Raw genomic sequence first — 16,184 nt, 5'->3', positions numbered from 1 at the left:
GAACACTCACTTCTTAATTAATCCGGAAAATGGGCCTAGGCATGGTTCGGATAGCATGGTGTGAGTACACCCTATGTCTCTCCGCTGGCCTGGGAACGTCTCGGGATCCCCCCAGAGGAACTAAAGCAAGTGTCTGAGAAGAGGGAAGTCTGGGGACGTCTCCTTAGACTACTGCCCCCACGACCGGTCCCAGAAAAGCAGATGAAAATGAATGAATAATTCAATTAATTAAACAGGAAAAAAGGTCAATTTTGTTTTATAGCGGCGTTTAGAAAAAAATCCCCAAACAAATACAAGTAATTCATTTATTTACACTGTTTAAAATACACAAATACGGTGGTAATACAAATTCTTACAGGACTGACAAATTGGCATGACTTCCACAAAAATGTGTGGAGCCCAAAACAGCCGTGGGCTTCAAAATGAGGGAGAATCAGATGAAAATATTACCCAGGAAGTCGCCAAAGTCCCCTTTACAGATGACGAGGGAACGAGATGACCAGACCAGCTTTCAAGGTGCATTAGAAAAGCCACATCAGTGCTGGAATATTTCAGAAACGGGGAAAATCCATGAACATCAGAGCAAGACTTTGATTCCTTTTCATCCTTCACAAACAAAATCACTTCCCAAAGCCGCCAGAACACAAACGTCCTCTACCAATCATTACGTAGCAGGTCTAACCATGATTCAGTCCAATGATCCAAAAGATATAAAATAAAAGCTTCCTCAAGAGTCAAAGTTCATGTTCAGAATGCACGAAAACCCCAAAGTCTGGCACTTCATTGTTGTGGCTTTGTGAAAGAGTGGATTAAAAAAAGTAACTGCTGTCAGCTTTCAGAATCAAACCATCTGCGGTCATTTCAGTCCTTCTAAAGAGTTGTGTGGAAACATTTACACAAATATTTTACAGTTATTTCACAGCTTGGAAACAGAAGGACACACAAGAATGGGGGTGGGGGGCAGTATTGTACAGTTAGAGAGATCAATATAGCAGACGAACGAGTGGAAACCAGTCAGTTTGCTATGAGAGATGTGTGCTGAGAGTTTGGCCCCTTTGTGGTTCGTCCACTTTACACCACCAGCTTCACCATCAGAAAGGAACCTCATCAGCTACTATTAAAACGTACATTAAAAAATAAATACAGAGTAAATAATTATAATTAAAAAAAATTGGAGTGAACCCAAACCAACGTCACCAAACAGACTCGTCTGTTGCCCAGGTTAAAATACAAAAAGAAAATTCAGTATACAAAGAAACAAAATAAACGACCCATTTAAACCACACAGACGAAACGTTAGCCTCGAGAGAACCAGAGAAAAGTTGTGCAGAGCTAAATGTGAAGAAAAGATGCAGAGAAGGAATGTGAAATGGCTGGCTGATCCAGGATCTGATCGCTCAGCTCACTGGTGTGATTTCACAACAGGCCGTAGCTCTCATGGTCCATGAGAACATTTAAAGAGCGAAGGAGAGAAAATATGAGAACGTATTAGAGAGAAGTAGAAGAGAGAGCCTGTAAGCAAAAAGAGGTCAGGTTGGTTCTACACCATTTTGGTTTGGTCGATAGAAGAGAGACTGACGGCTCTATCTATAGCTGATGATGAAGAGCTGTCAGTCAGCCGTGTGTAGTAAGGTTGCCCATCCATCATGCTCCATATTGCAAAGTGGAGGCTTCTGGGACATGGAGACAATCTGTGAACAGCAATGAGAAAAAGGGACACAGTAAATGATGACTGCCATTAGAGTCTGGTAATACTTGAGGATACGGTTTCATTTGTTGACACTGGTTAATGGATTACCCATCATTGCTCACTAACAAGCAGCCATACGTTTTTACAGCATTCATCACTATTAAACTAACATGGTTTTATACAGAATTTCTGACATTGCAATAGACGGGACAACTTGAGAAAAAAAACTTGAAGGAATAAATGACATTTACATTTAAATGCTTATGTAACTAGTAAAGTTTTGCCATTCCACAAAGTATCTTTAAAATACATGAATCCCTTCCATTGCTCTAAAGCAGAGATGCCCAAAGTAGGGCCAGCAGGCCAAAATTGGCCCAATGTAACCTTTAATTTTAATTTAGTAAAAATGATGGAGAGGGCTGGAGTGAATGCCTTTAACACAGAGCTTGTCATTTCTCATTTGACGTAACATTTTTTTTTTGTTTTGTAGCTGAGCTACAAAAAAGCAAACTGAAATTAAATGTTTCAATTAAATGTTATAAATGAATCATATTTTTAAACGTTAATACTGTCACTCGACTGATAGAGGACCCTGCAGCCCAAGACCGGTTACTCACTGAAGCTAAGCAGGGCTGAGCCTGGTCAGTATCTGGATAGGAGACCACAAGAGAAAACTGGGTTGCTGTTGAAAGTGGTGTTAGTGAGGCCAGCAGGGGGCATGCCCCAGTAAAATGTAGGGCCCTCATTACTGTTAGTTGGTGCATTTAAAAAAAAAAAAGTTTTAAGACTTTTAATCCGAGGTCCTGACTCTCTGTGGTCATTAAAAATCCTATGGCATTTTTCGTAAAGAATAGGGGTGTAACCCCTGTATCCTGGCCAAATTCCCTCCAACTGCCCTTACCCATCATGGCCTCCCAATCATCCCCATCCACTGAACTGGCTCTATCACCAGCTATGTTTCCATTCACATATTTTTATGTGCATTTTGCATTTGTGCATAAAAATCAGTTGACGGACATGCCAAGATGCACATATATTTTAAAAATGTGCATAAAAAACATGTGCATAACAGAGTAGGATACACTTAATATTCGATAAGAAGATGTGCATAAACTACGTTGGAAACATTTTTAATCGCACAAATTCAGTATGCAGATTTAAAAAAGGTCATGTGATTTTGATATAAGAAATAAAATTATAAATAAAAATGTGTGTGAATGGACATACCAGCAGGCTGAGCACACAGTAAACTATCTAAAATGCTGTTTTGGTCATTCTAAAACGTCTTACCGTTTAAGCATTAGTGTTATTATATAATTAATGACCTCCAGAATCAAGAGCGTCTGTGCTCTGCGTCTGACACCTTCAAACGCCCCCGCACGTTCACTTCGTGTCAGGATTGCCTTCGGAGGCGCAAGTTAATGGCAAGCAAATCAAGGCAAACACTAGTGTAATTCTGTTTTTACTGAAACAAGCTCATTATAAAATGTAAATGTAACTATATTTACCTTCAGCCCACTAGCCTCAATCAAACTTAGTTTTTGGCCCTTCAAAAGAAAAAGTTAAGGCATCCCTGCTCTAAAGGTTGCTTTTGTATGTTTTAAATGTTCGTCATATCTACTAGATTTGTTTTTTATTTAGGAGAAAACAGTAGTATTGCACCGAATCGGTTTTCTACTGAAGGAGAAAACCTAAAACACACAAAAAAAAAAGGCTCCTTTTTCAGTGCGCTGATTTTACTTTAATGCAGTTAAACCGAACAAGACAGAGAACAGTGGAGAGCACTGTCAAATAGCTTGTTTGTGCATCTGTGCTCAAAATTCAAAATAGTAAATGTTCCCATATATATACAAGCTCACTGAAGTCCCCTCAAATAATGCACCAACAGGAGGTTTCTATATAATATACTATTTCCTGCTGCTGGCAATATCACTTTGTACTGTCATGGCAACACTGGTAAAATGACTCCAAATAAAACAAATACAACTTCACTGTCAATAAAATGTGATTATTATATTGGCTTGTGTGTGTTTTTAATCAGAATAATTAAAGTTACAGAGTAAAATATATAAAGTCTTACACAATAACTTTTTATTGTTTAATAAAATAAACATTACAATGAGCATTTTTGGTGTCAGTTTTTAGCCAAGTGTATCCAGAATTTTCATTTTCAGCATCCCTACAAATTAGCTCCCATCATTGGTTTGTATGATTGTTGGCATAAGATTCACATAAAAAAAGTTAATTAAAAAAAGCTAATTAAACTCACCTGGTGCACCTGCCTTCACACAAGAATGTGAGGAGCATCTACTTGCCGTGGTGATCGAAAGGAATGCTATTCTGGGGTAAAGCGAGAAGGAAAGAGAGAACATTACAGTCTTCCACAACAAAACCATTTGTGCACTAACACGCTACTCACACCCATAACCCATAACCCATAATCATAATGTCTGACATATTGAAAAATACAAACTCAAAGACTTTTCCAAAACAAAAACAGATTTTAGCATTTAAATGTCAACAGCATCCCACAAATTGGTTTCCAGTTTAGCTGATAGGCAGATTAAACGTAAGCTTAATGTGACGCATCAGTAAGTGTAGCCATCGTGAGAATTAAAAGATCAATTATTGCAAATCAATCAAAGATATTTCATATCATATTTATTTATTTAAAGAAATATTTTTTTAAGTTTGGATACAAGACCTGTGCATGTAGTCATTCAGAGGCAACATGCAATATACAATTGGCTCTGGCAGAATCTCTTATCAGTAAAACAAACATCAAAGCAGCTCATCCAGAAACAAGACAAGCAGCTTTTCTAATAAGATTTATTAAGGATTTGACTGCTCTGCTGAAGGCCATCATTAAGGCCGTATGATGTCTGTGATGCAGAAAACACAGACACACAGTTCTTTTTAAAAACCTAGTTATTTAAACCGGAATGTCTAGATCACAAATAGTGCTGTAGAGTTCATCAAACTGCAAAATGGACTGCTGTCTGAGATTTTCAAATCTAAAGACTTAAATAAGGGGTCTGCATTTTCTGCATGTCTTCGTGAATGAATGACACGGTTTGCTTTACTGCACACAATCTAATGTATTTATCTATGCATGTATCTAATCTATTTTGAGAACATACACGCACAAACTTTATTTCCAAAGCTGGCACTTGACCGTTTACGTGAAAATCTTTATCATGTACACATGGAAACTCTCATTATCTCAAGGACAACCCATTAAAATAATGTTTAGTTTAACCTGATAAAACAATTTATGATTATTTAGTTAAATTGCTCAAATTGTTGTTACATTGAATAAGTTTTATTATTTCAAATAAAAAGACAAGCTTGTTGACTACTAATAATTGATTTAAATATTAAAATGGAGTCAAAAACATGGAAAAAACAGAATCCTTACATTTTTTATTATTATTATTAAACCGAGAAACACAAATTCAGGAAAAAAATTGTTTAACAAAAACAAAACAAAAAAACAAAACAGCATTATGAGCAATGGTTTTTACCTGTGATGTGGACATGCGGGAAGTGTCTTGTCGCCCCGTCAGGTCTGAGGATGACACGTTTACTGGGGCACCACGATGAAGCCGCATGCTGACCTTGCGTTCACGCTCCATCCCAGTGACTGGTCTCGGTGAGGATGTGTTTGCTGTAAAAAAGGAAAAGAGGACTACTTATATCAGTATTTCAAGTACGTGGGAAGAGAGCAGCTGGACAGAATGTTTACCTGTGTGAGAGGTGGGTGTGAGTGGGGTGGGGGGAGCACCGTCCTGTGTGGGCCGGGGTCTGCCTGATGCTGCTGGTATCCCTCGAGCAGCAGGATTCCTGCTGTGCCTCATTCGCTCATCCCGCTCTCTCCTCTCACGATCTGCTTCCTCTGCTGTACGGTTAGCGCCCTGACAAATGGTAAATTAAATTAAAAAAAAAAATTTAAACCAAACAGTTTCTTCATAGTAAGTATCATCATGTGACAGAAAATTTACTTGATGCTAAAAATACAAGTTTGCCATCACAAGACGAAAAAACATCCGAAAATATATTTAAAATGTCCAGTAATAGTTTACTTTTTTGATCAAATAGATAACTGCACGGTTTGCCAGCACAAGTGACTAGTGGTGTAACGGATCCCAAATCTCATGGTTTAGATCACATTATGGTTTTTTTAGTCACAGATCAAACCATCTTTCAGATCAGTCAAAAAGAGAAGACAAATGTCATTTGCTTTCCATTTATTACATAAACAGCACTGCAAGAAACGGTTGGTTTCATAAAAAAATAAAGAAATAATCAGCTGAATAAAATTTTATTATAAAATATTCATTACTGTGAAAAATTCGCTGTTACTACTACTGTTGCTGATAATGTTAAATGTAGACATCTAAGATTATAATTATTACAACCCATAATTACTTTAAGTCTCATTTTCAATAAACGATTCAGTTGTTCACTCAAAACTTTGTTTCATTGCTAGGTGTCTCATTTTTGAAGAATTATTCAATGGCATATTTTTGATGTCAGGTTGTTGCCACCTATTGTATAATAATGTAATTGCTGCCTACAACTTTCATTTTTGAGCACATGATGGTGATTGTAATTCTTACCATAAACATCAGTGGTTTTATTTTAACTTTAAACTGTTCTCCCAGTACTTCTGTGTTATTTGACTGTTTGTAGCTTCATAACAAACTCAAAAGACTAAAAACTGAATCTCTTTCTTGATTTTTGTGTTTTTTCAAACGATTTGAAGGATTAATAATGCAAATCCCCATCATTTATAATTATGTTGCGTGGGTGTTGAGATCCAGATATTTTTTATGATTAATCGTGCAGCTTACACTGAATGCATAAATGCAAGCTAAACAGGTAGTGACAGAAAACACCTTTAATAACTCACAAATTAACACCTCCCACATCCCGAATAACCACAACTTCTTTTGTCATCATTTTACTTTACAGGAAAGCCTAAATGCTTTCATACAAGAGGCGATCTCTCTGTGATCGGTACAAATTTAGGATTAATCTACAAGTTATAAAATGGATTGATCCTTGGGTCGTGTGTTACAAACCGTGTTGTGATCCATTACACCCCATCAAGAAACCAAAAAAATTCTCCAAAATGCACAGAAAAACTATAATTACATGTCTGTATTAATGAGTTAAAAATAACTGGATTATGCATGATTCAGCAGTGCATTGTCAGTATTTAGAAAGTATTTAGGATTGAGAATATAAATTAGTGAAGAATTATAATTTAGAATTTTTTTGCAGACACGGATGTATTTGATTATAAACTTATATTTAAATTTGGCTGATCACATCGACTTCTGAATTACGGCTTAAACACATGGTAATTTTATAAGTTATTTAAAGAGTGACTATCATAAATATTCTCTAATATTTAAAAACTCAGAAATCCATCTACTATCTGCACAAGCAAAACACACCCAATTAACCGCTGTTCATTGATACATTTCTAATAAACCAAACACAAGTATGCAACACTAATACAAAATGATCACACTCTAAAGTATGAAGATCATCCAAACATGTACTTACAAATTTCAGCATGTTCCAATCAAACACGTAGTCATAGGAAAAGCCCTGTCTGTGGAACAGATTCCTGAAGAGCTGCCTCAAATACGAGTAGTCTGGCTTATCATCAAATCGCAGTGACCGGCAGAAGTTGAGGTATGTGGCAAATTCAGCTGTGGGATGCATATCGAAGCTTTTAGGCACCATTTTCAAGCACAAACAAATTTCAACATACGCAACACAGATTTAAACATACATGGGTAGCCCTTGCAGAGAACTTCAATGGGAGTGGACATTTTCTTTTCACTGATACGCTCATACTTCTGTCTCTTGGTGGCGGCTTTCAGTCCCTGCCAAGGCAGTGAGCCCAAGTTGAAGTACATCAGCACATAACCAAGAGACTCCAGGTCATCTCTCCGAGATTGCTCTGTAAAAATATAAGAGCAAACAATTAGAAGTGTGGAGCATGCAAGGATGAAATGCTACTGTACAGTGATTCATGAACAAGGACTAGCATCGACGCAAACATGCATGCACAAACTCTTCTGGGAAATGCTAAAAATATACATGCATCCTCTTGAGCATGAGTGCACACCGATGTCATACAGAGCAGTGATTTTTACGCACAACCTTCTCTAGGGTTTAAAAAGAAAAAATATTCAGAAAATGAGGCAAAGTGCCTTGATGGTGCCAGTGGTTTAGTGAAGAGTAAAGACTTGTTCCTGGTAATGAAAAGTTAAAGCAAAATACATCAAAAAATGTAAAATTCTGTCATCATTTACTAATCCTCTACTGGTTTAACAGATTCTTTTGTTATAATTTGAAGAATGCTCAAAACCTGTAACCATTTACTTCCATAATATTTGGTTTTCCTACTATGGAAGACAATAATTAATGGTTTTCAGGTATTTAATCAAAATATCTTTTTAGTGGTCAACAAAATCAAGGAATTCACAAAGGTTTGGAATCATTTTAGGGAGAGAAAATAAAATATATTTTTATTTTTTGGTTCAGCCTAATAATCAGCATGAAATTCTGTCGACAGGTCAGGCGTCTGGTGGTGTATTGGTTTTGGGTAGTAATTTTTGGCATCCTTTTACATCCTTAATATCATATTTTAAAAACCTACAGACTAAATGTGGGGCTCAAAATTGCAACCATTTTGAACACATATGCACCCACATATGCACCCGAAATTTTATCTATGTGACCTCAAAATATATTTGGGAGCATTTGTGAGAGTGCAAACAATTGCTGCCATGCAACCAGTTTTCACTGCAAAATGTTCACCGCATGCACAGATTCAGGAGACATTAACACAGAATGCATCTTTGCACCTAAAACGCAGCACTCAGGAATGGTTTGAAACAGTTGTCATGTCAACTTGCTGCAGTAAACAACCCCGCCTTCAAGCTCATCTTATTGGCTCACTGCTCTTGAACTGAACGGATTGGCTAATATCAGCTGTCAATCAGAGTCAATGCCTTTCTTCTGATGACAGGGAGCTATTCACAAAATGTGAAGGTCTGAATATGGGAGAATGAAAATAACACTGACAGTTTTTGTTTTAGAAACCATCTAAAGGTACAAATAATATCACATCCTATTAGTGATCATGTGGTGAATGTTAATTCACCAATTACACTTTTCGAAGAGTGGATAAAAGACTTCCAGTGGGTAAAATTCCACTATGAAAATGACTAAAGCCATTCACCATAAAGTCTGTAGGACGGAGTTCGCAGGTAACAGCATTTGTCACAAAATCTACACATTTTAAATCACAAGATGTTTTATTAGAGCATTCATTTACTCATCACAATGCTGTCGACTGGTGTGCCTAAATTAAAGTTAGAAGCAGCAGTGCTACCAAGCAAAAAGGTTAATCTCGAGCCCTAAAATGAGTATTGTTGTTGACATAGCCCATCTCTTTAAACTATACATATACAGAGTTCTAATACAAAAACTTCAAAGTGCCGCCTGAAATTTTATATAAAAAATTACTATTTTTCTTAGCCCTCTTTCTTTATGTCGAGATATTTCACTTTAAAGACCAGAAAAAGGACTTATTCTTTGACATAAAAGTCTGAAGACTGAATATACACACGAGCCTGATAAAAATGCTTATTTTAGAGGAATTTTTGACGGCATTTACAGGTTTTTGCATGTAAACACCTCATATATAGACACACAAAGCAGTGAAATTAACAAGCTCTTTAAAAAGACTGTGTTCTTACCAATGCCAAGATGTGTGTTGATGGATGCATAGCGCGCAGTGCCTGTGAGGTTCTTGTTCTCACGATAGGGAATGTGCTGGTGTGTTCGGGCATCACGGTATTTCTTTGCCAAACCGAAGTCAATTATGTAGACAAGGTTGCCTTTCTTTCCCAAGCCCATCAGAAAGTTATCAGGCTTCACGTCTCTGTGAATGAAGTTCTTGGAGTGGATGTACTCTATGCGGCTAATCTAATGTATGCAAGGTTATATAAAAAACAAAATGAGGATTATAAAACCAAACCCAGTGTACTGAAGGCTAAATAATTCTTTATTTTGACTCATACCATCTGATCAGCCAACAGGAGGACAGTTTTCAGGCTGAATTTTCTGGAGCAGAAATTGAAGAGATCCTCCAGACTGGGGCCGAGCAACTCCATCACCATCACGTTATAATCTCCTTCTGCACCACACCACTTTATGGTAGGGATGCCAACTGCAAAGGAAAACACACAAACATCTAAGTATACAACCTGAAAAGCATGTACATGCTTACTGGCATGTATGAAACATTTTACTGATTACACTGATTTATTGAGCTTCCAAAGATTTAATTTACTGATGAAACAAGGCCCCGTTTCTCATTACCTCCACCCTGCATCATCTTGTAAATCTTGCTCTCGATATGGAGCTGTGGATGCTTTGTCTTCACACATTCCAGTTTGATGGCCACTTCCTCTCCAACTGAAATGTCTGTGCCTGGGGCAGAGCGAGAAACAGAGAAGGAACAGAGCCATTAAAACAGTGAATGGGGTCAGAACACAGCACACAGAATGTCCAACAAACTGACATGACTGCAGATCATGATTAATTGACTGAATACTTTCATGCACTACTGTAAGTTTGATCATCCTTAATGCATCCTTGCAGAAATAAGTTTTACTTTTGGAAAAATTTATTATGCAGTGATCCTTGGGTTCTTCTACACCTTATGACTGCACATGGGACAAGCCTTCCTAGCTATTTTGACATGCATAAAACATGGTCAAAATTTGAGCCAGTATCAGTCGTAAAAACAGTATTTATGCAAAAATGTGTGAACATTTTTCAACTACACATACTCAAAAATGTGTAATACTTATGATGTTTTTAGCGTCTGTGATCTTACTACATGAGGACATGCATATCAACACCAGGCTATTTCAGTTACATTAGATGAAGACATGATCAGATACACTCAGAAATGTCCCTAGAAACCATCAAAATATATTTTATTTAATTTATTTTAAATATTATAATATACATATTGTGCTATTAAACACGTATTAATTGTAATATGGTAGGCCAGTCACAATAATCAATATATTGACTTATCGCACAGCACATGACCTCAGTCCTTTTTGGTTATGCTATATATATATATATATTTCACCCATTAGGGCTGTGCAAATAATCAAAATCAAATTGTGACTGCTGTCTGTGTGTGAAAGTCTTACTAGCTAGCTGGGTGAGAACACTTTTGTTCTGCCCAATCAGAACTTTTCAATTTGCCTCTTATCAGCCATGCTAGTTTGCTGAGTGTTCTGTATTTTTATAATTATTATTTTTTGTTTGTATAATGAGCCACATTATCTCCCTAATTTGAGCTAAAGTGAAGTCATTTTATGTGCGTTTACTGGTTGCTCTAGAGAAAAATGAGTTCAATTTCTGAATATTAAAAAACAAATCTGAATAAATGTTGAATAAATTAAAAGTTAAAATCTTTTAATATTATTGAGCTGAAGCTTGACTACAAAATGAAATTGCAATTTGCAAATCAAATCACAATCGAAATATGTTAAAATAATTAAAAAAATTGAAAAAGCACACAGTTGACTAATCAAAATATCATATTTATTGTTTAATGGACATAAGGAAAGACCAATTTGAAACGGAAATGGCTACCCACGTCTGCTTGAACAGAAACTGAAAGATTCTTTCGGCTGGTTTCTGTTTCTGGTTGAAAAACAACCAACAGTTTAATCTTCTGTTTGGTTGTTATCAAAGAAACCCATGTCTACACACAACTTAATCAGCACGCCAGACACATATAGAGTACAAACAATCAGCAGCACCACATGACAACATTTACATCAAATGAGAGAAACATTCAAATGAGGAGCAGGAACAAACCCGTCTCTGTCAACGAACAATGTAAACAACATGGTTCTGCTCTGGCTTCAGATCAGCTTTACAGCCTTAATAATATGTTATGCAAGAGCTAATAAAAACAGAAAAGAAAAAATTGACTTTCCAATAGTTAAACATAAATATGAAAGTGGATAGAAACTGCTGATAACGTGTTCTTAAATGCAAATTGCAGCCAACAAAACAAGATAACAAAATGAGATCTCTATTTTTGGTGGTGAAAAATAAAGAGTAGTGACAGATCTGGCATCCGATCTACATGCAACATCACATCATAAAGCCAAACCAAACGCTATGAGGTTACATAAAAGCTGATGGAAAGAAACCAGAAGTGAAAAGGAGTGGAACAGTCCTGGATGATTCACACACCTGAGGCCTCCTATGATGCCAAGTGATGCAAATGTAACGGAATCCCAGAAAAAAGGGAGAGGTAGAAGCAGATTGCGTTTTACACTGACTGTTTGATCAGTTCTAAATGCTGTAACATGACGTAACAAGTCCAATCAGGTTGGGTTTGATCTTCTAAACATCTAATAGATGATTTGATAGCATTTCACAGATGATTTGAGTCATGTGGTGAAGATCTTCGTTTAGCACTGCCTCAACAACACCTCTGACGTTCATGTATTATTTGAAAAGATTCAATTATATTGACGTACCGACGCGTGGGTGCAGTTACGAAATAAATGAGCAGATGGAGTTTTACAGTCTCAACTCACTCCCCAAGCCCTGTTCTCATACACTTACAGACTGAAACAATCCCACCTCTGCTGAAAAGCTTTGGGATAAAGGTCTCACCACACTTTAAGGTGATCAACATCTCTTTGCAAACACTGTCAAAACAAAGGCTGATTGCATTTGAGCTTGACATCTGGAGGTACTTTAATCGGTAAACATTCTGTTGATTGGTTTCAACCCAATTAAGATGAACAATGTTAATAAGGATAAGGCTAAAATGTGCATATTTTCCTTGAATGCCTAAATTTACAGAAGGGCTGAAGGTTTTGCTTTAAATAAATACAAAATAAACATGATGAAGATGCGTCCATATCAAAACAAAATAACAAAAGTGTCTTCTATAAATTTTTGTTGACCTAAATATGCTTGTTACTATAACACTAAAGGGTTGCACGGTTTACCGGTACAATGGTAGTATGGAGATACCATGGCTCCAAAATACTGGGGATGCCACTGTAGTATGTAAACGATAGTATTGTCATTAACCGTCTATCTAAAATACAAGATACAGAAAACATGGATACAATTTTTGACCATTACATGTGGCCTAATTTGGTTGGAAAAATTCTCTTTTTGTAACAAATTTGTATAATTGTATAACAATTTGTATCTTTATTTTAGTGTATTTTTGTTAGTCATCTACAAAATAAACAAAAAGAATGAATACATTTTAGGTGAAGTGACATGCAAATGCTTTTTCTAATAAAAGGGAATTATTAATTACATTCAAGTGGGCATATTATAACATAAAATATAGTATTTCTGTCAATTTTCTTTATTTGATAAATTGAGTTATAATTTACAGTATCACAATACTTGGTATCCCGATACTTCAGCTGGTATTAGGCATGGGACAATAACCATTTTCAAGGTATACTGTGGTTTGGAAAAGTCAAGGTTTTAAAACCGATAAAAAAAAATTTCTGTTATACTATTCATAAGGTACGTGTACGATTTTTTATTTACATTTATTTTTTGCTTGTTTTTTTGGACAACAATATCTTCAGCAGAAAAATATCCAAAGATGTCATTCTAAATTGTAAAGAAATTTCTTTACAAGTAAAAATTAAAATAAAAAATAAAAATAAAATAAAAAATTAGTTTTTGAAACTAATGAAGACAGCTGAAGCTAATGATTTATTTGAATTATTTAGCCTGACACGTTTACAGCTCTAAAATATTATAAATGTTTAAAAAAAAATATATAGTGTTTACAAAGGGAAAAAGTTTGTTTATTACCCAGAGATTTCAAAAAGAACATATTTTAGAGCAGTAATAACAATACCTTGATATTTATATCCAAGGTTATCATACCGTCAAGAATCATATACCAACCCATGCCTAGCTGGTATAGTATCGTAACACGTATTTTAATGGTATCGCGACAACCCTACACGAAATGAAAATTTATTGATCATCTTCTGTAAATGATGTTTAAAATAATTTCATTATTGTGCTCTCAAAAGTATAGAAGACAACTGAGAAATAAAACTCATAAATGTGGGATATAAACTAATTAAATCTTATCTTTATTTTTTTTTAAATAACTGCTATTTTCAATAACTGTTTTTTATTTATAACTGCTATGTCTGTCAATACCATAAAAGCTAATACAAATACCTAGTTTGATGCATCTCTCCCATACTGCAAATACAAAACAAGCCACTCTCCTGGCATCAGTGATTTCGCTAAATGTCAACCATAGATACTAAAATGATCAACAACATCCTGGTGTGATACTGATGCTTTCAAGCATGAAGGCCATTTAGCATGTAAATAAAGAGTTCTTTAGGTTCCTGACTGTTGCTCCATGAAAGATCCATCAGTCAAAATGGTTTCATTAAATGCACCATGACCCTGTGATCAAGACAACTAGACAGCATGAATCCTACAGATCTCTGATAGTATGATCATAACAACTGCATCGACCAGTCTTGGTTGAATATCCATTAGAGGCTGAATCACCAAGTCAGGTTTGGCCTTTAGGGTGGTTCAGGTTTTCAGTAAAACCTGTGTGGACAGGTAAGATTCATTCAGAGTTTACACACAAGGGAGGTCCCGTTTGGAAATGAACACCCAGTGAAATAACTCGATGTAACGTTACATCAATTATTGTGGCTTGTCATATCTCTCACATCAAAGTTTGATGTCAAAACCATAATCTAACGGTCAAATGTAAAACCATGAAGTGTCAAACATTCACTATATGAGCTTCTTTCAAATGGACGTTAAGTTTATGAACCCCAAAACTTATTAAACTCTGAAATACGTTCTTGTCAGGGTTATAAAACACGATTGTTTATACTAGACAAACTATAACGGGTCAATATTTGGAAATACGGCTGTGACAGTTACAGCTGGTAAATAGATATAAAACATTACAGCATATTAGCCGTGTCGTATTATTGACAGTTTTATGACAACATTTGTATGAGTGTTTTGGTTCATACGTACCTAAATAAATGTCACCAAACGATCCACTTCCAATTTTTCTGCCCAGTCTGTATCTGTTTCCAACTCGTAGCTCCATTGCTGTTTATCGGTTTCCGCCGAGCGAGTCGCTGGATTGAATATCTAGGTAATTTATATTTAACCAGACGATGTCAGCACTTAAATTCGACTTTACACAAACAAATGTAACCCGTTATTTAACTGCTACAATCCTAAATATCTTTATGCGACCCCAACCCCCCCGAATCCCTGAGGAAAATCCGGATTCTTCTGACGGAGTTCACGTTTCACCATTCCTTTTTTAACGTTTCAAAGTCCGAAATGTCACAATTTTTAGATCAGGTGAAAGCTTAGACTCTGTAGATTATGCTCCCGTAGGTTTGGTCATCGTTTTCCCCAAGGATGGTGAAGATGGAGGTGGATTTTACAAGCGGACCCGCGTCGCAGGAGCTGTCACGGGCCTCGTATCTCCTGTGGTGAACACGAACGTAGCGCTGTGACGTCACTTCCCATTGGCAACGCCTCGCTCGCTTGGCACAGTCACGTGGGAGAAACGCTGGATAAGTTTCATTAGGTCAGTCTCATTAACTGTCTCGAACAGCAATTAATTCATTATTTTTGGACATCTTTACATTAGTTAAATCTAATTTACTAATGTACCATGGGTGAGTACAGAACAATGATGCTGAGTTGTGTGAACGCGTATAGATATAAACCAAAGACTGTGATAAATGTGAAGTAACTGGTATTTATTTTAATACATTCATGCATTTGTCACGCTAATTAGACAGTTTTGCACATTTAATTTATCTAACATGTACAATATTGTTGTAATATGTCCAAATCATTAAATCGATATACCAGTACAAAAATAATAAAAAGTAATAATAAAATAAAATCAAAGTCTATAAACTTGTATTTACCATATGCATTATATTGTGTATACATGTACTATTGGCATTAACCAGATAAAAACAAACAGAATTATAATAACAGAAAATTCCAAACTATTTAATTATTGGACTCAATAATAAACACCTAAAATTATTTTAATTAGCTTTCCACTCAGCTTACACCACGTTCCAGGAGGACCACCAACTTTGCACAATTTTCTAGTCCCCTTAACCAAACACACCTAATTCAGATCATTGGCTCATTAGCAGAGACTGAAAGATGTGTAATGGGTGTGACAGACAAAGGAGACATCCAAAACATGCAGTGTTGGTGGTCCACCAGCTGGTTGAGAAACACCAGCTTACATCATAAAGTTTTTTATGCTTCAAAACAAATGAAATACTACCACTACTAATAAAAATAATTATTAATACAATTATTTGTATTATTCAAAAAATAGATA

At 36.0% G+C, this 16,184-nt stretch overlaps 1 protein-coding gene across 1 annotated transcript; it reads right to left on the bottom strand.

Annotated features, from left to right (window-relative positions):
- Positions 1-291: 291 nt before the first annotated feature.
- On the bottom strand, positions 292-15,278 carry csnk1db (casein kinase 1, delta b). The gene is given in 10 exon segments (NM_213250.1): positions 292-1,691; positions 3,960-4,030; positions 5,215-5,357; positions 5,436-5,604; positions 7,265-7,413; positions 7,497-7,667; positions 9,475-9,703; positions 9,799-9,947; positions 10,100-10,210; positions 14,831-15,278. Coding segments are annotated over 9 exon segments (1,230 nt in total). The 5' UTR covers positions 14,907-15,278; the 3' UTR covers positions 292-1,691; positions 3,960-3,997.
- Positions 15,279-16,184: the final 906 nt, after the last annotated feature.

This window comes from Danio rerio, chromosome 12 (assembly GCF_052040795.2).
Source record: "Danio rerio strain M-AB ecotype USA chromosome 12, GRCz13ab, whole genome shotgun sequence".
Taxonomy (NCBI): Eukaryota; Metazoa; Chordata; class Actinopteri; order Cypriniformes; family Danionidae; genus Danio; species Danio rerio.
Note: the sequence above shows the minus strand (reverse complement) of the source record. Positions and strands in the feature narration are given on the sequence as shown.